At 57.3% G+C, this 22,981-nt stretch overlaps 10 protein-coding genes across 10 annotated transcripts; 2 read left to right on the forward strand and 8 right to left on the reverse strand.

Moving 5' to 3' along the window:
- Nucleotides 1–146: 146 nt before the first annotated feature.
- PG986_004861 (Nitrilotriacetate monooxygenase component A/pristinamycin IIA synthase subunit A) lies at nucleotides 147–2,021 on the reverse strand (the record flags this gene model as incomplete). Its single annotated transcript, XM_066841083.1, has 9 exons — nucleotides 147–371; nucleotides 464–641; nucleotides 724–1,013; nucleotides 1,036–1,197; nucleotides 1,268–1,333; nucleotides 1,390–1,402; nucleotides 1,471–1,675; nucleotides 1,735–1,875; nucleotides 1,961–2,021. 9 exons carry the CDS (start codon nucleotides 2,019–2,021, stop codon nucleotides 147–149), a joined length of 1,341 nt encoding a protein of 446 aa, XP_066700945.1.
- Nucleotides 2,022–2,602: 581 nt separating this feature from the next.
- Nucleotides 2,603–4,244, reverse strand: PG986_004862 (uncharacterized protein; the record flags this gene model as incomplete). The annotated part of the gene is made up of 6 exons (XM_066841084.1): nucleotides 2,603–2,728; nucleotides 2,801–2,891; nucleotides 2,995–3,170; nucleotides 3,271–3,350; nucleotides 3,415–3,949; nucleotides 4,104–4,244. 6 exons carry the CDS (start codon nucleotides 4,242–4,244, stop codon nucleotides 2,603–2,605), a joined length of 1,149 nt encoding a protein of 382 aa, XP_066700946.1.
- Nucleotides 4,228–6,338, forward strand: PG986_004863 (uncharacterized protein; the record flags this gene model as incomplete). The annotated part of the gene is made up of 7 exons (XM_066841085.1): nucleotides 4,228–4,245; nucleotides 4,282–4,727; nucleotides 4,847–5,156; nucleotides 5,241–5,265; nucleotides 5,341–5,369; nucleotides 5,406–5,530; nucleotides 5,630–6,338. The coding sequence occupies 7 exons, from the start codon at nucleotides 4,228–4,230 to the stop codon at nucleotides 6,336–6,338; spliced, it is 1,662 nt and encodes a 553-aa protein (XP_066700947.1).
- Nucleotides 6,339–6,545: 207 nt separating this feature from the next.
- Nucleotides 6,546–7,912, reverse strand: PG986_004864 (uncharacterized protein; the record flags this gene model as incomplete). Its single annotated transcript, XM_066841086.1, has 3 exons — nucleotides 6,546–7,562; nucleotides 7,615–7,723; nucleotides 7,809–7,912. The coding sequence occupies 3 exons, from the start codon at nucleotides 7,910–7,912 to the stop codon at nucleotides 6,546–6,548; spliced, it is 1,230 nt and encodes a 409-aa protein (XP_066700948.1).
- Nucleotides 7,913–8,705: 793 nt separating this feature from the next.
- On the reverse strand, nucleotides 8,706–9,661 carry PG986_004865 (uncharacterized protein; the record flags this gene model as incomplete). Its single annotated transcript, XM_066841087.1, has 3 exons — nucleotides 8,706–9,279; nucleotides 9,357–9,419; nucleotides 9,480–9,661. The coding sequence occupies 3 exons, from the start codon at nucleotides 9,659–9,661 to the stop codon at nucleotides 8,706–8,708; spliced, it is 819 nt and encodes a 272-aa protein (XP_066700949.1).
- Nucleotides 9,662–11,734: 2,073 nt separating this feature from the next.
- PG986_004866 (alkanesulfonate monooxygenase) lies at nucleotides 11,735–12,888 on the reverse strand (the record flags this gene model as incomplete). Its single annotated transcript, XM_066841088.1, has 2 exons — nucleotides 11,735–12,094; nucleotides 12,115–12,888. 2 exons carry the CDS (start codon nucleotides 12,886–12,888, stop codon nucleotides 11,735–11,737), a joined length of 1,134 nt encoding a protein of 377 aa, XP_066700950.1.
- A 740-nt stretch (nucleotides 12,889–13,628) lies between these two features.
- Nucleotides 13,629–15,319, reverse strand: PG986_004867 (uncharacterized protein; the record flags this gene model as incomplete). Its single annotated transcript, XM_066841089.1, has 4 exons — nucleotides 13,629–14,556; nucleotides 14,619–14,858; nucleotides 14,911–15,137; nucleotides 15,203–15,319. 4 exons carry the CDS (start codon nucleotides 15,317–15,319, stop codon nucleotides 13,629–13,631), a joined length of 1,512 nt encoding a protein of 503 aa, XP_066700951.1.
- A 903-nt stretch (nucleotides 15,320–16,222) lies between these two features.
- PG986_004868 (Major facilitator superfamily transporter) lies at nucleotides 16,223–17,239 on the reverse strand (the record flags this gene model as incomplete). The annotated part of the gene is made up of 4 exons (XM_066841090.1): nucleotides 16,223–16,304; nucleotides 16,357–16,720; nucleotides 16,788–16,934; nucleotides 17,101–17,239. The coding sequence occupies 4 exons, from the start codon at nucleotides 17,237–17,239 to the stop codon at nucleotides 16,223–16,225; spliced, it is 732 nt and encodes a 243-aa protein (XP_066700952.1).
- A 1,418-nt stretch (nucleotides 17,240–18,657) lies between these two features.
- Nucleotides 18,658–20,542, forward strand: PG986_004869 (major facilitator superfamily transporter; the record flags this gene model as incomplete). Its single annotated transcript, XM_066841091.1, has 6 exons — nucleotides 18,658–18,862; nucleotides 18,974–19,458; nucleotides 19,521–19,619; nucleotides 19,681–19,768; nucleotides 19,839–19,960; nucleotides 20,024–20,542. 6 exons carry the CDS (start codon nucleotides 18,658–18,660, stop codon nucleotides 20,540–20,542), a joined length of 1,518 nt encoding a protein of 505 aa, XP_066700953.1.
- Nucleotides 20,543–21,366: 824 nt separating this feature from the next.
- On the reverse strand, nucleotides 21,367–21,750 carry PG986_004870 (uncharacterized protein; the record flags this gene model as incomplete). The annotated part of the gene is made up of 1 exon (XM_066841092.1): nucleotides 21,367–21,750. The coding sequence occupies one exon, from the start codon at nucleotides 21,748–21,750 to the stop codon at nucleotides 21,367–21,369; it is 384 nt and encodes a 127-aa protein (XP_066700954.1).
- Between the last annotated feature and the right edge of the window lie 1,231 nt (nucleotides 21,751–22,981).

The raw sequence follows: 22,981 nt of genomic DNA on the forward strand, positions 1-22,981 counted from the left end.
TAGCAAGATCGAGGTGGTGAATGAATTCCGGCTGATCACGAGTAGAAGATAGCTTCCACAACCTAGGTGGCGTAAACCACTCTTGTACTTATAGAACAAGCTATCTTGATATGTCATGCCACACACACGATTCCGGACACGGAGATTTACTGGGGCACGGGATGATCCTCGGTCGAAACCCCAGCCTGCCATCGGAACTTTGCGGACAGATGATCAGGAGGTGACCGCTTCAGCCCCGGTTCGCGGTAAAGGTTCTCCCTGTAGGTGCCGCCGGGAACGGCGTAATCGTCCCAGAAAAGGCCTCTTCGGCGCAGCTCCTGCAGGAGAAGCTCGATGATATTCTTGAAGGATTGGGGGAATAGCGCGTACGCCTGATCATCAAGAACAAAATCGTGTGTTTGTTAGTCGCGGAATCTCTCCAGTCGGTTTAAATAATTTGTCGGGGAGTCGGCTTTTGGCTTACAAAGTTGAATGCATCAACATCGGCCTCATCCACCCACGTCTGAAGCCCGTCGGCCACCTGCAAGGGCGTACCGACGAGGACGGGTCCGTTGCCGCCGATGCTGACGTGCTCGGCAATCGTGTGCTCGGTCCACTTTTTGGTGCCGGACGAGAACTTTGCGTAACCGGTGACCGTGGATCTAACATATACGATAGCAAAAGGTAAGTCAAAGACTGTAAGAGAATAACAGTTGTGGACAATCGATCGACCGAACAACTTACCGGACGGCATTGCTCTCCACCTCCCTCAGCTCCTCCTCGTCGCCGTACCGGCTGAGAATCGATTCCCGTCCACCCCCCCAAACAGCGCCATCGTGCGACGCGTACTGGCGGTACTCGGCCAGCTTCTGCTGCGCCTCCGCCTCGGTCGTTCCGAGTATGGGGGTGACGAGCGCCAGGACCTTGATCGCGGCCGCCTGGCGGATCTCGGCGATGCTAGCCGCGCACACGGCGGGCGCGTGCGCCGACACAAAGACGGCCTCGGCGTGCTGCGCGGCGAACTGCTTGCCTGACTTGGACGTGCCGGCCGGGAACCGTGAAAAAGGGGCCCGCGTGGTCGATGCGGCGGACCAGCTTCGGGTCCGTGTACACGCCGCGGGCCGCGTCGCGCTGGACGGCGTCGTCGCGCCAGGAGGACTCGAAGAGCTTGTACATGACGCGCATGTACTCCTCGGCTTGGGCGTAGCGGTCGTCGTGCTTCAAAAAGACATGCCTGTCAGCCACGGAAGCTCTTGGGCGGAATAACTCTCGGTCCCGGTTTACTTACCTGTGGCTGTGCTGTGCATCCCATGTTCCTGGCTGCTGAGTCCAAGTAGCTGGTGACAACCTGGAACTTGGTCATTCAAATGTTCGCCACAGGGCTTCAAATTAAAACATCTCGTGACCTACGTTCCATCCGAGTCTAAGCCGCGTTAGTTAGTGTCCATCTCCACCAATATCTTCTCCATGATTGAAAACGCAATCAACTACCTTCCACCACTCAAGTGATCCGCCGTCGATAACCGCCTGGCCAGGTGGTAAGGCTGCTCATACGTCGTGGAAACCGTGACACCAAACCCGATGCTCTTGGTCACCGCAGCCATGGCGGAAACGGCAGCGAGGGGCTCGTTGACGGGCCACTGCGCGCCGGAGGTGATGGCGGCGTCCAGAGAGCCTTGGTAGACATCGTAACCACCTGTGATAAAAGTTCAGCGTCGATCCCTCGAGCGAGAGACAACGGGTTCTTCTTCTCGCCCAAGACATCGGCAATAAATATGCCATGAAATTTGGCCTCCTCGAGCAGCTTGGCGAACTCAACCCAGTGGCTGATCTCGTTGAAGCGCCAAGACTGGTCGTCCGGATGGCGCCACAGACCCGGGGACTGATGGCCGCTGCCTGGAAGAAGGGATTAAGAGGATCAGCGTTGGGCCAGTATACATAGTGCTCGTCGAGTGATAGGAGACAAAACCGAGGCGCTTACACATCTCGACGAAGGCATTGAGCACGAGGCTCTTCTTGCCCGGTTCGGCGGAAGACGTCATTGTCAGTACGGGCTAGGCTGTTACTTCTCGCTTGCTGAAGAGATGCAATTATTGTAGTCTCGTACATCAATACGAGCTAGGCAGCGTCCTATATGTAGGAGCGTCCGGCAAATCGATTGGGTGTTCGGCGGAACGGCCTGCGATAAGCGGAGTGGAGTCGCGGGGGTTTGGAGCAGATGGCGCAATACCACCCGCGGGATTGCACAACCACCCATGGCATTCGTTCCAGGTTGGTATTTGTTGGGGTTACCCCAAGAATGTACCTACATCTGCAAATTACGTTGGATGTTCCATTTGCGGAGCCATGTACGCGGCCGTCCGTCCGTTGCGGACTCTCTGTGTCTTTCTACTTCCCGCCCTCGCAAGGATATAAATGCTGGCATGATAAGATACCAATGGCAATAACAAGCAGCAAGTTCATTCAAGACTTGATAGAGGGCGTTGGAGAATCTAATTTACCATGTATGAAGTCTATGGTGATCTAGTTCTATGCGCGTGATGATGGTCCTTCCGGTGTTTGAGCCCCTCATAAGAAGATTTCTATGCGAGAGCAGGGCTTACGCCCGACCAAGACGCAGTAGTCAACCTTTGATATCGATTTTGTCGCTTGCGCTCTCTTGAGCGGCTTCGTGATCTAGCTGCCGGCCTTTGGCTGCCGTAGCACCGAAACCGCGCACAACTAGCCATGCCGGGTAGACGGAGAAAGCCTAGAGCACCGGGTTGAAATACACACTACCGACCTGGGCGAAGACCGTCAACGAAGTCAGTTCGTAGCTTACCACTTGCCACGCGGACTCTGTCCCTTGGAGAAAAGCAGCGAATCGAAGGACTTCGGACTCTCCGTTGGCGATATGGGAGACCATGAAGTACCTGGTGGCCCACCGGTGTTAGTACACGGCCAACGCAAACGCAGGGGCCCGGGGCTCACAAGTATAGATAGTTGACCTGGAACGCGGCGTTGAGCAGAATTTACACGACAAATGCGCGGCCGAAGCCCGGGCTGGCCCAGTCGTATGTCGGCTGGGTCACGCGGAAGCGCGAGACGAGCACCGTAGCCCAGATCCACCACGCCCCGGACACGAGCGTGAAGAACCAGAACGCGTAGCGGCCGCGGGTCTTGACGGAGAGGCGGGTGGTATCCAGCCAGGCCTAGGCGGTGCGTGTTAGTTATTTGAGCGTCTTCATCCTCATCCAAGGAAGCTCGAACAGGTAGGAATAAGGGGACCAAGTGAGTAGTAGTAGATCTTACCCCTGCAGCATTTCCGGCTATGATACCAATCACGCCACCAAGGAATGACCCTAACGCTCTGGCACGGACGGAAAACCATACTGTAGATCTGTTGTCAGCGAACCATGCAAAACGAACCACTGTTGGCAGGATCGATGCACCCACAAGCCAGGTACGTAAACATGACGGCCTCGGCAAATACAGCCTGCCCAATCCACAACAGAATCAGGAGGAACTGCGGTCGAAAGAAGTTCTCGGCCGTCGCCTTCATCTCCCGCCACGGCTTGGCCATAATGGCGAGAGAAACCTTGACCCCGTCACGCCGCTCGACCTTGCCCGGCGGCGTCAAGAAAAAGGATACGACGAGCCCGAGCGCCTGGAGCGTGATGAAGACAAGGTATACGGCGTACGAGACCTTGCCCGCCTCGTTCCGGTCCGCGTTGAGGCCGAGGTTGATGGCGCCGCCCAAGACCTGCCCCAACAGCCGGAAGGTCAGCCACCAGCCGAGCGCGCGGCCTTTGTTCCAGGGTTCCGGGTACGCGATGGCGATGGCGGCCTCGACGGCCCAGAAGAGGCCGGCCGAGATGCCGCACAGGACGGCGCCGGGGAGCACGAGCCATTCGACGCCGTAACGGTTATTCAGATACAGGCCGGCGGCATACGGGGCATAGCCGATGTTGATGTCGGGGCGGAGGGAACACTGGTCAGCCTACAATGTATCCAACACACACCCGGAAGGTAGCAGACAGCGGCTTTTGGAGAGATGGCAGTGGAAAACAGACTTACGTGCCTAAGCTCAGGGCGTGCTTGATGCCGATGTAGTGGACGATGGCGGTGGACAAGTAGCAGGAGACCACCATCAGGCAGAACGTCGCGGCATTGGCGGCGTTGACCAACTGTGGCGACTGCGCTCCTCTGGCACCGAGGGAGTTCATGGCAGTCCAGAGGCCGGGAGCGAGAAGGTTGCAGAGACCGAGAATGGTCATGTTGTACATGGTGGAGCGGTACCATTTCACTTACCTATGCGATTAGTCGGAGGAAAGGATCGACGACGATGACAACAACTCGGACAACAACTCCGACAATGCCTCAACGGCACCGCCACCGCTCTATCTGCACAACACCTCCCCGGCCCGCTTCTTCGTCATCTCCGCCCAGATCCTCCTCGTCCAGTTCGCCGGCTGCTTCGACGCCACCGTCATGGCCTCGTCCCACCCGGCCATCACGTCCCACTTCCGCGCCGCCGCCGCCGCCTCCTGGCTCTCGACCTCGTTCCTGCTGGCCTCGACCGCGTGCCAGCCCCTGATCGGCCGCCCGCTGTTCCTCGGCTGCTTGGCGGTCTTTGTCGTCGCGACGGCCGGGTGCGCCGCGGCACCGGGCATCGGATGGCTTATTGCGGCGAGGGGCCTTTGCGGAGTCGGGGCGGGCGGGCTGATGGTGTTAGGGGACATCATACTGAGCGACTTGGTTCCCGTTGAGTAAGTAGTTTTTAGTCTCTGGAGAAACCAATACCTCCTCGTATGGGTTTCTCAAGTCCGGAAAGTCGATGACAGCCAACCGAGAACTGCAATTACTAACCCTCTTCCTCCCCCCACAGACGCCGCGGCCTGTATTACCCTTATTCGAGCCTCGTCTACGGCATCGGCAGCACCCTGGGCGCGGCCCTGGGCGGCTTCCTGGCCGAGCACCTGGGCTGGCGCTGGATCTTCGCGTCGCAGATCCCCGTCATGCTCGTTTGCCTCGCCGTCTCGGCCGTCGCCATCCCGCGCGACCTGGGCGTCCAGGTCCAGGAGGACTACGACGGCACCGTCACCACCGGGAGAAGCCTGCGCGACTCGCTCCGCGACTTCGACTTTGTCGGGTCTGGACTGCTTTGTGTCATCTTGACGACCATGATTTTGGGATTGGTGAGTAGCCGTTCCTCCTTGCCATACCTGCTACCAAGTATTTCTTGTTGGTCGCTAATAACTCGCCCTTTGATGGTCACGCAGAATCTCGGTGGCCAGATCCTCCCATGTAAGTGCATAAAACCCAAGCACCGTTTCTCACACCCAATAAACAAAAACTCCTCGCTAACGCTCCCAACCACAGGGTCCCATCCAATCGTCGCCTCCGCCCTGGTCGTGTGCGCAGCCTGCATCCCGCTCTTCCTCTAGGTCGAGTGGCGCTGCGCCAGCCATCCTCTGGTGCCGCTCGATTTCATCTCCCGCGCCCCCAGGGCCAACCTGCTGGCGTCCAGCTTCATCTCCACCATGCTGACCAACTCGGTCCTGTTCAACATGTAAGTCCTTGTCCGGCGGCCGGATTCTATACTCATTAGTATTTTGTTTTCCGATGCCTTCCTTTCGCCACGCAACCGAACTGACGGCGGATCAATCAGGCCCATCTTCCTCCAAGCCGTCCTCCTCGCCACCCCGACCCGCTCCGGCCTCCAGCTCATGTTCCCCTTCGCCGTGACCTCGGCCGTCTCGGCCCTGACGGCCTATACCATCGCGCGCACGCAAAAGCTGCGCTGGTCCCTCGTCGCGGGCGCCGCCTTCTTCCTCGCGGGCGCGCTGTGCCTCGCCCGGCTGCCCGGCCGGAGCACGCCGCACTGGCTCGCCGTCGCCGCGCTCGTGCCCACGTCGGTCGGGCAGGGGCTGCAGAACCCGGGGACGTTCATCGCCGTCCTGGCATCGGCCGCGGAGGGGGAAAAGCGACAGAACCGGCAGGGGCTGGCTACGAGCGTCATGGTGCTGGTGCGGAGCGTGGGGCAAGTTGTCGGGATCGCGGCTAGTAGTCTGCTGCTCCAGGGGAGTCTCCGGCATTACCTGGGACAATTGGTGGTAGGAGGAGGCGGAGGCGGCGGCGGCGGCAGAGAGAGCAGTTCCCGTAGCGCCCCGGTGGACGACGAGGTGATAAAGAGGGTCCTGGCCTCCATCGAGTCCATCGCGTCGCTGGAAGAGCCATATCGGACGCAAGTGGTCGAGAGTTACGAGAAGGCGTTGAGGACCTTGTTCGCTGGCTTGGCTGTCCTGGCACTGGTTTCGTTGTTGATCTTGTGTCCGGCCAAGGTGCCTCGGATAGGTGGTCGTGCACGGAATGGTTGAGCAAGGAGTCGTTTGTAAACCTTTCCGTATGTATCCAAAGATGAGATGGAGTTGTAGAGTTTTACCTTGAATTGAGTATATCACGAAAAATAAGTTTACGATGCCACTTGCACCTATACTTACAACAGCTGGAGATGGAAAAAATCAAATCGCCGATATCTGGATCTATTTCAAGGTCTAACAGATTCAAATTCTGGAAGAAATGTATTAACGTCTACTGCACACGGAGTCTCTATACCCCCTACTGCTCCAAAACGACCACGGCCTTTCCACCGCTGACCTCCCCCTCCGCATCCGGTCCAACCCGACATTAATGCCCTCGAAACCCTCCTCCACCGCAACAACATCCGGTGGCACCAGCGCCCCGGCCTCCAGCAGCCGCTCCAGCCACGCACTGAGCGCCTCCCCAACCGCGGGCGCCTCGTGGTACAGCTTGATCGGCACGGTGTGGTACACCACCTCCTCGCCCGCCGGCTCCTTGGGCAGGCCCGTGAGCCCGACCAGGTGCGCCCGCGGCGCCCCCTTGGACGCGGGCCGCGGAGACTGGCGCGGAGTGACGGGCGCATCCTTGTCCACGGCGAGGCTGGCGTCCGGCGCCTTTTCTTTTTCCTGTCGGAGCGCCCGCCCGAGCGCCGCGGCCGAGTCCCGCCCGCGCGTGTCGAGCGCGAACCGCAGCCGGGGCCCCAGGCTCGCGCGCAGGATCGCCACGGCCCGGTCCGGGTCGTGGCTGTCGACGAGCAGGTCTGGTCGGAGGGGCGACCCGTGCGCCGAGAGCCGGAGACCGTGCTTGGCCGTGTCGACGAGGGTCGCGACGCGCAGGCCCTCGAGGCGCGCGAGCTGGACGGCGAGGTTGGCCGAGGTCGAGGAGCCGCCCCAGATGGCGACCCAGTCGCCCGGGAGGGCGCGCTCGCCGGGGGCCAGGCCCTCGAGGCACTCGGCGCGGATGTCGTCGGGGAGCTGGTAGCAGCCCGAGGAGGAGGAGGAGGAGGCGGCGTTCTTTTGGACCAATTCCAGCAGGTCGGGCCCGTCAGCGGTGTGGCTGAAGTCGACGCCCATGCAGATGCCCACTGCCAACGCGGCGGCTACGAAGGCGACGCCGAGCGTGGCGGCCGACTGGAGCGGGACGAAGGGCGGGATGCGCACCGTGTTGAAGCTGGAGGAGACGACGTACTCCTGGTAGGCTGCTTTCCGGAGGTCGCGGTAGTCGGTGGAAATGCAGATGACCTTCGAGTCAAGTTAGCGACACTGCATAATTAGGAAGCTTGGGGTTTCTTACATTGTCGCCTTCCTTGATCCGAGAGCTGGATCTTGAGGCTTGTATCACGCGGCCCGCCAGCTCTCTGCCCGCGGTATAGGGTAGTGTTGGTATACCGAACCCAAAGTCACTGTACAGTTTCCCCTTTTCAGTATTTTCGCGTTTGAGGCCGTGAGAGGACGAGAAATCTTCTGGGACGATAACTGAATACTTACGGTGCTTTCCAGTCGATCGGGTTGAGACCTATCACATGCGACTTGACCAGGACTTCCCACTCGTGCAAGAGCGCCGGCACGGGGCGGGTATGGGATGTCGTCATCCCGAAAAGCAGAGCAATCGGGGCCATCCCGACATCATGAAGACAGCCGGCCTTGGCGGCGCATATTCTCGGTAGTCTGGTCTGTTGAACACACATGGCTCTCCGAGCAGCAACAATGCCGTTCGCATATACGTATGATAGAAAGTCGTGAGAGCCCGGGTTGGTTTCGATTCACCGTGCTTTTCTCAACCTCTTGATCTTTTGTTTTTCCCACCGCTCATGCTATTCGCATCGTATACCCTGGCATTGCAATCGCCAGTGATCCGTTCTCACGTTAGGTTCTCTCGAGGTGGTGAGAGGTCGACCTAGACAGGTTAGATTATCGTTTGGCATACTTCGTGAGTGCATGCATTGGGAAGAGATATGGGCAAGCGTCAGGAACCCGGCGGCAAAGGTTCTCGGCCGAATCGACTGGAGAAGGCCGGATGGGAGTTCGCCCTTGTACTAGGAAATCGATACTGTGTCACGTGAAGGGACCCCCTTGGGAGTTTGGAGAAGCCTACAAGGAGCCAGTCAAAGTGACTGCGCCCATGAGCACTGGGCATACCAGACATGTCAGGAAGAAAACTGGAAGCCTTAGAGGGGCTTCACTGAGCGGGCATTCAAAACAAGAGCTACCCAACACGCGAGCGAAAGACAACAGAAGACAGGCACCGTCAAAGCGGGTCGTGGCAAAAAAAAGGTCGTGATATTGATATGTACATAGAATTCTAAGCGTTAAAAGTTAAAAGCTTCTTTGGCTTTCGTTTTTAAAAACAAAAAGGTATTTTGGTATTGGCGTTGTGGGAGCTATTTAGCTCTGGAGGAACTTGAGGGTCAGGCGGAGGGGGCCGCTCATGTCGGTGGCGACGGCCTTGTTGGCGAAGCTCTTGCCGCCGAGGCCGGTGAGGGACAGCAGCGAGGAGCCCTGGTTGACGAGGCCGGTGATGAGCTTGAGGATGCCGCCGCTTCCGGAGAGGACGCCGGAGATGAGGCTCTGGAGGGTGCCGGTGACGTCCTTGAGGACGGAGGAGATCTCCTCGGAGGTGCCCTCGACGATGTTGCCGGTGAGCTTGGCGACGATGCCGCCGACGTTGCTGAGGATGGGGCCGAGGCCGTCGACGAGGCCGGACACGGTCGAAGTGCCGCCGAGGACGCCCTTGACGAGCGGGGCGGCCTGGTCGACGATGCCGACGGCGAGGCCGACGACGCCCGAGACGACGTCGCTGGTGCCGCCCAGGGTGGCGTTCAGGCCCAGGAGGCCGTCGGTGAGCTCGGTGGCCCAGTCGACGGCCTGGACGCCGTCGGAGACGACGCTGCCGACGATGCCTTCGACCCGCGTGAGGACGGTGAGGGCCTCGGGGCTGTTGAGGATGGAGTTGAGGTCACTGTGATGGCGAAAAGGGTCAGTCCGTCTGTTTTGCTTCTCCTTCTTCTTCTTGAATGTTACGGGGGATGAACTTACAGGCCATCGCCACCGAGGACGCCGCCGAGAACGTGGCCGAGGATTCCTTCGACCTTGCTCGTGCTATAAATGCCGCATTAGCTAAATCGTCTTCTTGCGTTAAAAGGGGGAGAGGCTGCATACACTTCAGGGATGAGGTTCAGGCCGAGGCCGCCGGAGCCGGAGCCGGAGCCGGAACCGCCATCACCACCGAGGCCAAGGAGACCGCGCTTGGCGTCTTGCTCAGGAACGGCGATGGGGTTCGCCCAGGCGGCGGTGGCGGAGAAAGCAGCCAGTGCAGCTGTAGAGAATCCGGAGAAGCGCATCTTGAAGATAAAAATCGGGATATCGGAAGAGTGTGGGTGGGTGGGTGTGTGGGGAAGAAAGATAAGATTGGTGGGTTGGTCGTTCTGAAGGTCACGACGAAAACAGTCCAATGTAATGAATGAATGGCAAGCGGAGCGCTTTGCAGGTAAGGAGTGACTGAGAATAAAAAGAGTGTGGGTGATATCTTCAAGAAGGATGTGGAAAAGAACCAGAATCCAGCCAGTCTGTCGGGAGGACTGACGAGAATCTTATACTAGAGATTGCTCCTCCTCCTCTTCCCGGTCATTCAGGGTTAAATGGCGACGAGATTGTGCTCTGCCCTTTGCTGCATGGTGGACGGCCGCGACGGCAGAGGATCACCGAGTCGCCTTCCCCAGTCTTGAGATACCGATCTGCCAAACGTGTTGGTACGGAGTATTAGCTTCGCCCATCCAGCCTGTTCCATCCCTGCCAGGCCCCGAACCATACTTGGTAGCTTAATTCCCTGCCCCCCGCTATGTGGGACGGCCGGGCTGAGGACAGGGTGTTCTGGGGTGCGGGCAGGGGTCGTCAACGTCGATCCTGATCCGTGACCGTCCCAAAACGGGGGCCTCCCCACTGTCGGTCATCTCCTAGCGGACTAGGCGTGTTTCGTCTAGCCCGGCACTCGCTGCAGAGGTTCCCATCTCTGTCCCATTTTCAACTTGGGAACACTCCCCAAATGAAGATCCATGCGCCCAGCTGAAATGACCTCAGGGGGCTTCTTTTTTTTCTGCTGATAACAACCCCCCTGCCACCCCTGCCCTTCCTCTGAAAATTCCACGGGTCGGCGCGGTAAACTTTATTAAGGATGACAGCTTCCGACGAGATTGGCGTTGCACTAGCCCAGGTACCAAGAGAACACGACGTCATGCCCGGCCCCCCAAAGCGGAATATCCCAGCCGTGTACGGAGTAGCTGTGTTCATCGCGCCCTCAAGGTGATGGCAGTAATTTGTATTGCCTTGTTCCTTTCTGGCCTATCCGTAGACATCTACCGCGCATGTCTTTTGCCTTTCCAACAAGCCATGCGGGAAGGCAAGGATGGTTCTCCAAGCCGATGGATGCACTAACGTTAAGTTAACAGTGCCTGAGAACCTCCACCGTCGGGCCTTGCATCCCTTTACACTGACCAGTGAGAGGCAGTCCAGTTTCCTACCCACCACCACTGTCCACCAACAGCCATATGCAAGCAAGCGGAATCTCCCGTCACGTCTGAGGACCTCAGCTGCTCCGTTCCATCATGCAACGAACTGATCTTCAAATTTTACTCGCTCCCTGATAGTCCGCTATCGGCCCGGGCATGCATTGATTCAACAAAATGCAAGCCAACGCCGAGTATCGCCCATTGTCTTGACTTGAGCGCCCACAGGCCAACACCTGTGGAAAGGGATGCAGCAAATTCACGACCCCCCTCGAGATGCTCAAGGGTACATGAGGAAAGGCTCGTGCGACACAGAAGGCAGGGCGGGCAGGAAGCGGGCATCATTAGCGCCAAGCTGCTATGATCATCATCAACGCCATCACAGATGGCCGCGTTAAAGGAGGTGATTAGGTCATTTGGCTGCTTGGTCTTCGGCCTCACGGCAGGCCAGTTGCAAGCCCCTGCTCCCTACATGGCAATCTCATGGCAGCGTGGTCGCCCATTCCATCGGCCCTTGGGTGTGCATCGCACCAGTCAGCCAGTTGACGACTTGATTGGAATGGACACTCGAAGATGGCGGGGGTTGTAGTGATCCAAGCCGAGTCGATGATTGGCGAGCCCCTGGGCTGGGTTGGACTCTTGTGTCCCACTACCCACTGCCCACTGAACCCCACGCCCATACTCCTATCACGACTGGATCTACTGCCACCTTCCACGCCCAAAACCAAATCTCCCTCCAGTTTCCATCATTATCAATTACTACCTACCACATCACCAGTCACTGCAACGTCACCCTCACTGCAACAGCACCACATGTTGGCTTCTTGCTTTGCTTACGCGCCGATAGTGGCAGTTTGACATGTAGATACGCTACACTATCCCAAGACCCTTGCCTGATTACTTTGTCTTCCCTCACGCCGCCGTTTCCGCCGCACCGTTCCTGCCGTTTTGACCACCGTCGCCCGCCTCCTCCTCGCGCTGCCGGATCCCCTCGTAGACCCGAGGCAAGATGTACCGCCCATAGTCCACCGCGTCGTTGAAGTTGTCGTACCCGCGGATCGAGATGAGCTCGCACCCGAGATCGACGTAGTCGAGGATGGACGCGGCCACGACATCGTACGAGCCCACCAGCGCCGTGGACGCGCCCCGTGCCCCCGTCGCCGGGACGGTCGGGTACCACAGCGCGCGGTCCTGCACCTCGCCCCGCTTGGCGATCTCGAGCAGCCGCTGCGAGCCGACGTTCTGCGGGCCCTCGCCCTCGTTCCCCCAAAACTGAAAGGCCGCGTCGCCGCGCCCTGGCCCTTCTCCAGCGCCTCGAGCGTGCGGTGCGCCTTGGCCCACGCCAGCTCTTCCGTCTCGGCCACGATGGGCCGGAACGTGACCCAGATGCGCGGCCGCTCCGACGCCGGGCGCCCGGCCTTGTCGGCCTCGGCGTAGATGCGGTCGATCTGCTCCCGGGTCTCCTTGAGGGGCTCGCCCCAGAGCCCGAAGATGTCGGCCAGCGACCCGCCGACGCGGTAGGCCTCGTCCGAGGAGCCGCCGACCGAGATGGGGATGGAGCGGCCGTTGGCGGGGCGGACCTGGTTGCTCCAGCCCTGGAAGGTGTAGTGCTTGCCCTCCCAGTCGAAGGGGTCGGCGGAGGCCCAGCCGCGCTTGAGGATGCGGATGTACTCGTCGAGGCGCTCGTAGCGCTCGGCCTTGGAGAGGAAGTCGCCCTCGCGCGCCTGCTCGACGTCGCTGCCGCCCGCGATGAAGTGGACGACGGCGCGGCCGCCGCTCCGCTGGTCCAGGGTCGCGAGCTGCTTGGCCGCCGTGGTGGGGAACATGGTGTTGGGCCGGAGCGCGATGACGACCTTGATGTGCTTGGTGGCGGCCGCGATGGTAGCGCCGATGGCGAAGGGGTCGAAGTAGCCCGACGCGTACGGGATCAGGGTGTAGTGGAAGCCGTAGTCGTCCAGCGCCTTGGCGTACCGCACCAGGTAGGCCGGGTCGATGGGCGCGCCGGGGAGGGGGTGCAGCTCGTTGGAGGCGTTGGGAGGGGTCATGGAGATGAATTCGGTAGGCATGGTGGGCGGGAGGGCGGCGGCTTCAGCGCGCCGAGTCTCCTGGGGATGAGATGTGATTGTGTTGACTCCAGTGTGACAGCGCGGTTTCCTACTGCCCCGCGTAGAGTGACTTCGGGTTTTTGGTGAAATTGCTGGGGATGGAACTGAACTATGACGAAGCCGCCAATATCGTCAGGGTCTGCCCGCCTCCATGTTCGGCGTTATATGTAAGATCGTTGTGCCGGGTGCCCCACCCCTCCACCCACCCCTGGTTTGACGTTCACCCCGAGCACGAATTGCGCCATCCCTACATCGGGCGAATCACCACCACATTCAGCATTTATACTCTCTTGTCTTTCTGCGTAGTCTTGCAGTCGGGGTAATGCTCTCTGACAAACCCCAGGTCTGTTGAATCATGGCGTCATGCCATGGTCGGCCCAGGCCCGACATGATGCCCTTTGTGGACTTCGGTGCATTCCGGGCGAACGAAGCGCGTACCGGGCCAGTTTGACACTCCTTGGGGTTCATTACTACCCGCTCCAATACTCGAAGTTGAGAATTTCTGTAAAAAGTGAGCACCTCAAGTCAGTGGGAATGAGATCGGGGCCGGAAAACTCCGTCGCTGAATGGCACATGGCAACCGGGTGCATCGGAGACTCGTGAAATGCTTCGTGTGTACCGTGAAGGAACTAGCTACTAGTGTAGCACTTTCTCCTATGTAACTATCCTAATTGCTTCATCTTAGACTGTTGCCGAGCTGATCACGCTGCAGCCGGGCTCTCGGGTGAGTAAGGTGGCTCTTCCTTATAGACCGGATATTTGTATTTCGATCCGGGATGATCGTCTCTCAGCCCACTCTGTCCTTCACCGTAAACCCTTTCACGTGCAGTAAGATGCTGGTCATTCCTGGGGATATCCGGGTAGATTCCCCGCCGCTGCAGCTCGGGGACGAGGAGATCGACCACATCCTCAAACGACCCGGGCGTAGTGACGTACCCGATATTAAACCCGTCAAGATCCCCCTCCTCGATCCAGCGCTCCATCTCATCCGCCACCGTCGCAGGCGAACCGACAGAAGTCGGCCCCAGTCCCCCGATAGACGCCTGCTCCGCAATGATGCGCGGCGTCCACTTGGGGATCTTGTCGCTCGTCGCCGTGAAGGCCTCGAGGATACTCGTGACCTTGTGGATCTCGGCCGAGTCCGCAGCCGTGATCTCGTGGTCCAGCGGCAGCGCCGACAGGTCGATGCCCGTCCACCCGCTCATCAGCACGAGCCCGCCGACCACGGACGCGTACTCTTTCAGCTCCGCGTGCCTGGCCGCCGCCTCCGCGTCCGTCGCTCCCAGGACCGGCGTGAACGTCGCGAAAAACTTGACGGACCGCGGGTCGCGCCCCTGGGCCGCCGCGAGCTGGCGGATCTTGTCGACCTTGGGACGCAGGACCGCGGGGGAGTGCGCCGAGACGAAGATGGCTTCGGCATGGGTCGCGGCGAACTCGGAGCCGGCGGGCGAGGTCCCGGCTTGGAAGAGGAAGGGGGTCCGTTGCGGGGAGGGGTCGACGATGTGGCGCGTGTCGAGGCTGAAGTACTTGCCCTGGTGCTTGATGGTCCGGATCTTGTCCGGGTCCGCGTAGCTGTCATGCTCTGGATCCGGGGAGATGGCGTCGTCGGCCCAGGAGCCCTCCCATAACCTGAAGGAGCACACGTCAGCGCCGGAGCATATTTGGATAAGACTATGGGATCTGGGCCTTACTTGTAAAGAACCCGGAGATACTCATCCGCCTGCGCGTAGCGCTGGTCATGTTCGATAGGGGTGTCGATCCCAATCGCCTTGAAGGCCGCCTTTTTCCAGGATGTGATGATGTTCCACCCGAACCGACCTCCGGTGAAGTGGTCCAGGGTCGAAAATCGCTTAGCCAGCAAGAAAGGCGGCTCAAAGCTGGTGGATGCCGTGATGGCGAAGGACAAGTTCTTGGTCGCCGCGGCCATGGCACTGATCGGCTTGTTTTGACGCCATGTCAGTTTCGGTTTCTTTTAATAGCTACCCGTAATGAACCAGGGTGCACAACTTGGGAAACTCACGATGGTGGGATTCGGTCATGGGCCATTGCGCGGCTCTTCTGATGCAGTTGTCCAGGCTGCCCTCGTAGGTGTCGTAGCCGCCGTACGTGTCGGCGAGGAACAGGGCATTGATCCCGCCCCTTTCGAGGAGTTGGACCAGCTCGATCCAGTATTTCAGGTTTCTCTTGGTGGCTGACTTGTCTGTTGGATCCTGCGAGGTCCCGGTCAGCAGTGCTTCTTTGTGCCGTGATTAGCTCAACCCGAGTCACTGCCTACCTTCCATTGCCCAGGAGACAGATGCCCAACCGTGGACATGTAAAAAGCATTGAGAAGAATCTTCTTCTTGGGAGCTTCAGCGTGACTCCCAACGTTGTTCGCATCTTCCGTGGCCATCGTGTGAGATCTGATTCGTGACGGGCTCTTTCTCCTTGGGGTTCAATCTCAGGTAGTACCGAGCCCTTCTTCAAGTGTCAACAGAGATGATTGATTGATAAGGGGATACCCTCACGTTGCCAATACTACGTAGCCCCGCTAAAACCGAAAGCAGCCATGTGCATGCTATACAGCGATTTGCGGGACCCCGGTTGCACTCCCTAGTGACGTGCTAGTCTCCAAGATGGTGCGATCCGGGCTGCATGAACTTGTTGGAGATAGCCCTGCAGCCGTCACCGAGCTTCACACCATTGATTCAAGAAACCGGTTGGTACTGCCCAGAAAGAACGACAGAAACAGTGGTACGCACACCATTCCTGGTGGTGCGGGACTTATCAGCATGTCACCCCACACATGTTGGTTCAACCAGGCTCTGCTGTATTGGCGACGGTACGTGGTATCCGGCCCTTGTTATCCGGTTCAAATGGCCGACCGTCGATGCAATGGCGAAAGCTTTCGTTGCAAAAGGCTCCAGAGTAGATGGTGTTTGGTAACTTATCCTTTCTCGGTATTCGGGGAAGAGTCACACACGGAGCTCGCTGCAGCACTGAAATGCGTGGAAAGTAACTAACTTGAAGGATACTTCGCCAACTGCTGCCATGTCTCATACATCTTACTCAAAGTGTCGAGTAAGTAAAGTCATGTGACCGCAATGGACTGGTTTATCTCGTTTTCACTGAACTGTCTGTTTCTATCCAATGCCATACGGCCTCCTGGGTAACGGCAGGCCAGTTTTTTGATATGTGAATACAGGAACCTGCCTGTAAACATCGAGAAGATGCGCTTCGTGTAGAGTACAGTCACATCCATCCATACAACGTCCATCCTTCACCTCGGGAGATGGATCCACCATGATCCGTCTCCTTATCTCTTGTTGTCGACAGTCCGTGCATCCAAACTTGCAGCTTCTGGATTTTCAATAGCATCAATCTGGTTCGATTTCGCCCTAGACCTGTTAGATACACGGTTGTTCCCACATCACAGGGTGCCGAACTTACTCTTTCCTCTTGAGGTACGTATTAAGCACATGCACCAGCACGATCAACACGACGGCGCAGGCCAAGCAGAACGCATACCCCTTCGGGAACCGCGGCGCCTCGACGGTCCGGAACACCAGCAGCGGCGTCCAGGCCGTCGTCGACTGCGAGATGGCCCAGAACTGAGGCCGGGACGGGGCGCTCTTGAGGTTGCGAAGCCGGAGCTTGCCGTGGGACTGGTGTCCTGCCCGTTTGAGTCGTTTCTCGCCGATGACGACGTCGTCTTCGGTCAGGACCAGGCGGTTCGGCTGGTCGGGGGTTCCGGGGATAACAAAGTAGCCCAGCATCCCGATGGGAATCGTGATGAGGGCACAAATAATGTACACTACAGGTGGCTCAGGCCAGCTACACAAGCTCAAAGCGTTTTCTGGGACAGCAATTTAAAAGCGTACTCCATCGCCAACCGGCAAGCCCGCTGACGCCGTCAAGTCTGGCGGACGCCCCAGCCTGAATCAACCCGGCGGTAAGGGTTCCGAGAGATAACCCCACGTAGAATATGCCACCCCGTCGTCCTATCTCGTCTCCGCGGTACCAGGAACCTACGGCAGTGTTAATAAGCAAGCTCCCTCTACCCGGCGCACACAAGGACCTACCAAAGAGGTAGTGCATCACAGGAAAGAATGCGGCCTATACATCAAAAACGAACCTGTCAGTCAAATGGTACTCCGGATGAACATTCGATCAACGGGTTGAGAATCAGCTTACCTCGAAGAATCCGACCAGAAACGAAGGCGTAGGGCACGATCAGAAGATCGAGCTTCCTGATGAAACGGCGTTCCTCTTTGGTGTCCTCTGGGGCGTACCAGCTGAAGTCGTTCCAGCGTCGTTTCGTTTCGCTGGCCATGGGAAGGATGTGGGAGAGTGATCAAGTAGACGCTTGTCGAGTAGCTAGCTGAAAATTAACAAAGGAGATGCAATTGGGCTGGCACTGTCGGTCAATTTGAATTCGTTTCAATTATGTGACGCCTACTGATCTATGCGGTTTCCTCTCAATCGGGAGGCGTGAAGCTCACCATGTCTACGGAGGGTGACAAAGGTCATTGCAAATTCCTACCCAAGGTCCCTTATCTGCCAAGTATAACAGATATGCGTTTCCCCGCAGATCCAGACAGGCGCCATACATTACACAGGTTGTAGTCGTGTAAAACGTGCCACTCAGCAGTTGCGTCATATCCAGGAAGCTTTTCCAGATACCAAAACCAGCAAATGGAGCCGAAGGTCACTTGTTGGTTTCCCACTATTGACGTGGGCAGCCTATATCGGGAAGCCCTGGGGCTGAGTGAGTACAGCAGCTCATCGCCACTATTATGAAGTAAGAATCCAGAATTTTACACAATTGCGTCGGTGCTTCTTTTCCAGTAAGGCCGGTGTCAGTATTGGCGCCAGTGTAGACCATTTAGTTCGGCTCGTGGCCTTGGAAATCCCATATCTAAGAGGGTGTCAAGTGTGTGTGTGCCTGCTGCATCTGCACCGAAGCTCGCTGACCACGGGGGTCGAGACTCGCATATGAAGCAGTAGAGCGGTGCCCTACGCCTCAATAGCACTGTAACATATCGCAATTTACACAATGGGAAGTATGTTCTCACTTTCGTTGCCGAGAGAGATTGGAGCGTCCACTGCAGAAGTAATTTGAGGGGGCAACATGTTCTCGTGTTTCGTTCCAGTGGCTCTTCTGTACAGTTAGCATGCCCAATTAAACCCCCAAAGATGCGCCCGAAAGGCCTTGGTAGTACCATGTCTGCGGCACAGACTACTACATTCAGTTGCAGATCCCCTGGGGGTGTTATCGCTTCGGGGAGGTGATGGCGCAATTGGGGTTGTGTATGACGAGCGGAGCCCTCCAATCAGGAACCCACCACCCCCAGACACTGGCCCAACCCGCCCACGACAGGGCCATCACGACAACCAAACCATGCTATGGCGACAGCACCGCTAGGTGTGGCGCCCCATTAATAATGTGCAACGGTGCCGGGGAGCTATCTTTCAGCAGATAACGCAAGGCGGCCCAGCCCTTCATAGCGTCATCTTGTACTCTCGGGAGGCATTACTACCTCTGCGTTTTTTTTTTTTTTTTTTTTTTTTTTGCTTGGTCAAACTCAGCTCTCATGCCATATAAATGCAAAGGTAGTCGCTAAATAGAGGAAACACAATCAGTCACATGCAGATCATCTTGGCTTGCAGCATTATTCTTTTTCGTTCTTGGATACTGCGTCTCGGAAGTCAGTAACCCCCGTGGCTTCAGAAACCAGGCCGTTGTTGGATATGGGGTTCGAGGAAAGGGGTGATGCGGCGGAGCACTCCAAGGTACCGGTCGAGTCTTTGGTGGTGAGAGACTCGCAGGATCTGGAGCTGAACCAGAAGCATGCGCCCAAAGCCCCATGGTGGTCCTACATCTGGGACTACGACCCAGGGAGGTCACACGAAGAGCGCGTCTTCATCCAGAAGCTTGATGTCTTTCTCATCACCAGTACGTTCCCGGTATCATGTCTCTAAGCAGATACCAAGGTGATGATGATCATTGCCCGGTGCTCCCCCTTTCCGCTAGAGACCCCATGAAGCTAATTTGGAAACACAACAGTGCCCCCCCTCGGCTACTTCATCAAGAACTTGGACCAGACCAACATCAGCAACGCCTTCGTCAGCGGCATGAAAGAGGAACTGTCAATGAACGGCAACGAGATCAACCTGATCGACACGGCCTGGACCGTCGGCTACGTCCTCGGCCAGATCCCGTCCCAGATCATCCTGACCAAGGTCCGGCCGTCGGTCTGGGTCCCGTCGTGCGAGCTGGTCTGGACCGTCCTGACCTTCAGTCTGGCCGCCGCGACGACGTCGAACCACGTCATCGCAATCCGGTTTTTTGTCGGGCTCGCCGAGTCGGCCTTCTACCCGGCTGCCCACACCATCCTCGGCAGCTGGTACAAGCCGTCGGAACTGGGCAAGCGGGCCTGCGTATTCCACGCCTCATCGGCGGCGGCGTCCATGTTCAGCGGGTACTTGCAGGCTGGAGTCTACAAGGGCCTGAACGGGGTGCACGGTATGCCCGGTTGGAAGTGGCTTTTCGTAAGTCAACCCTTTCCCCTAGCACTCAGGCCTCCAAGAGCAAGCGCTGACAATCAAGCAAGATCATGGATGGAATCATCAGTCTTCCCATCTGCCTTGCTGGCTATTTGCTGCTCCCCGATTTACCGGAAAACACAAAAGCATTCTACATAACCAATGATGTAAGCAGTGATCATCTCTATCAAGGCCTACTCAGTCGCAACCTACTGACTCCTGAAATAGGACCGTGGTCTGGCTCAAAAGCGCATGGCGTCTGTTGGTCGCGCACCGCGCGGGAAACTGGGTTGGTCCGCATTCAAGAGGATCTTTGGTAAGTCCAATATACCATTCCATCTTCTCTGTTACTAGGTAGAGACAGGGCTAACTTTTTGGTTCATCAGGCCGATGGCACATCTACTTGCTGTCCATACTGTACATCATCTTCATCAACCTGGGCCCTTCCAGCAGCATCAACCCCATGGCCATCTGGCTCAAGACGACGGGACACTCTGTGTCGCAGATTGTGAGTTCCTCGGCGTCTTCTGTCGTAATTACTTGAGACGGCTTAGCTAATAGCTCAAACCAGAACATCATCCCCACAGCCGCCAGCGCCATCCAACTCGTCCTCACCGTCGCCTTCGCCATCGTCTCGGACGCGATCCGGCACCGCGCGCGCATCATGTCTCTCTCGACCCTGCTCGGCGGCTTCGCCGCCCTTGTCTTGGCGATCTGGCAGATCCCCGACGGGCTCAAGTGGTTCGCCTTCCTGCTGCAAAAGGGGTCGGTGCCCTACGGGCCCCTGAGCATGAGCTGGGCCAACGAGATCTGCGGGCGCGACGCCGAGGAGCGCGCCGTCGTTATTGGCGTGATGAACTCGCTCGGGTACGCGTTCAACGCGTGGGTGCCGCTCCTGACGTACCCGCAGGTCGACGCGCCGCGGTTCCGGCGGGGGTTCGTCTTCACGACGGTCGCGTTCGCGGCGCAGGCGGGGATTACGGGGGCGGTGGCGTGGATGTATAGGCGGGACCAGAAGAGGGAGCTGAAGGGGAGGAATGAAGGGGAGGATGGGACAGTCACGGCGACGGAGGAGATCAGGGAGTTGTAGTGGTATGCTCGTGTAGTTGGTTGATTTGGTTCAGCAAATGGGATTTTTACAGCTACTTGGCCTATTAAAAATAGGCTGGTACGTTAACTACCTGCTTTAATTTTGTGATTTCTTCCGGAGAGCTTCGCATCAAATCTTTCAGTTCCAGATACGGCTTCCCCTTATGTCTCACAGATTAGCACCATTGGACTCCCAATGTCAGCCGTACAGAAGGTGCACGTGGCTGCCAAGTACTCACAATCCATTGACATGCCGCCAATTCAGCAACTCCGTTTATTCCCTCTGTATGAGCTATCTGTTGGGGAGTTGATCTGTTACATTGCACGCGCGTGCCAGCTCAGCTTGGTCATCGCGCCCTTCTGTACGTGGCATATTCCCAGACGTTAGTCCGCCCTGAACCTTTGTCTCCAGCCAGTGTATCTCGCCATACCTCTTGACCAACTTATACTTTATGTTTCGGCCTTTGCCAAATTGAATCCATTCCTCCAATGTATCCTCTATAGATTCCTTCTCAAATGAGACTTACCGGACCTTTACCTGCCAGATGCCGTGGACTATGTTGCTGTGTCGTAAAGTGCTTCCGTAGTTCTTTGAAATGGTATTCGAGGCTGTCGAATTATAAGCGCAACACCAAGCAATCATCGCCACTTACGCTGTCGCAGCTCGTCTGGCTGCTTTCGCCTCTCTGCTTCATATAGTACTGAAGCATACCATGCATGGCCCTCACGTATCCACCGGATACAGCCTAGCCTGTGACATGCTCGGAGTTCTTGCTCTTCGCCTCCCCATTGGGGGTCTCTTCACTCAGTCACGGCCCGTGACCACTAGCCCTTGGGCTTCTGCTTCTTCCACATGGCACGGGACTGGGAGATTCCCTGAGACCTTGCCTGGGTTTCCTCTTTCTGGTGGAAGGAATACCATGATTGATCTCCGGCTTGGTGCCGGTGGAGATGTGGAGGCTGGGCTCTTCGGGTACACTCGTCCACTTCCGTGCAAGGATCAGAATCGTCAGAGTCGTCGAGAGGCTCATTCTGGGCGGTTGCCTGCTCACATAGCCCAGTCTTTTCGTCTCGCCGGCTGACATTGTGAGCATGGGTGCTCTTTTGATCCCGCAGGTCGCGCGACTTGTCCCACTTCAGGCTGGGGTCTTGCGAGATGGGCTCGTCTCCGCCGCAGGAGGTAAGTTGGTGGTTCAGGTGCTTACACATGGCTGGTTTTGGTTTGTTCTGGTGGTTTTGGGGAGGATAAGATGTGTAGATTAGATGAAGATTGTACGTGGGATTTAGTATCGTGGTGCTATACCAATGATGGGTTAAAGATAGAAATTCCTGTCCAGAGGCTGGAATAGGACAGCTATATATCCCAATGGCCCTTGAAACAACCCGTTTCAAGCATACGACACCTTGCCAACAGCCCCATTCACGCCGGTGACAGCTCATCAGCTTCAAAGCCAGGAAAGGATGTCACTGTTCATGGTGACAAAGAGGGTGACTGAGATAAAGATTATGCTCACGATGGGTATTTGCAGCCCCGGCACCCGTCACCACTTGGTGGTTCGAAATGTGGCGACCCGGCCAGGTGTCAAATTGGGTTTGAGTTATAGGAGAAATCTCACGTGGCTTGGAAGACGTACTCCGTTTGACCCAAGGATTTCGTCGTATTCACGATGGTATTGCGACTTGGTGGCGGCAAAGACTATTTCATACTGTCTCTCACATGGCTCAGGCAACTCAATTAGCACATCGAACTCGGATGCTATCAGATTCCGGTTGTCTGGTCTCGTGTATCATGTGGGTAGGTATAGCAGATTCCAGCAGACTTTCGGGCGAAATACACAATGAAGGGGGTACTCAAAAGGGGTAACTGCGAGGCTCAACCTTTCCTGTATTCTGAAGACACCTATTGATACTTACGAGTACTGTTTTCTATACCAAACAACTTGGTCCCCGAGGTGGTTCCGTTCATCACGCCAGACTCCGACACTCTTTGCGAAGCAATTCTCGTTTTGGAGCGTTCCCATTCCCACGTCGTACCGGATGCAATCCTGCTTGAGGTAGTGGGTTTATTGAAATACCCGAGAAAGACTAGCCGCGCTCTGGTCTACCATAATCTGTATAGAACGGAAACTTTGCCAAAGAAGTGCGAGACATGGTCATAGACGTGGTGCGGCATCCCCATGCAGCTGCATTGCAAGTTGACCCATGGGACATCGTGGAGACCCAGTCAGGCGGTGGGAATCTTGGCCGAGCAGGATCTCCTGGAAGAAACTGTCCTTCATGAAGTTCTGGACATAGTGCTAGCAAGCTAGTTTCTGACACAACACCCGCTACGCAGTTTGGGGAGCACAGTCCGTGAGCAGCCAGCGCTTCCACTGCGTATTGTGCGGAAATTAGTCGAGGCGTTGAAGGACCCCGACTACTACACCTGGGAAGCCACGGC

The sequence above is a fragment of the Apiospora aurea genome, assembly GCF_038362705.1.
Source record: "Apiospora aurea strain CBS 24483 chromosome Unknown utg000004l_segment0_segment0, whole genome shotgun sequence".
NCBI classification, from domain to species: Eukaryota; Fungi; Ascomycota; class Sordariomycetes; order Amphisphaeriales; family Apiosporaceae; genus Apiospora; species Apiospora aurea.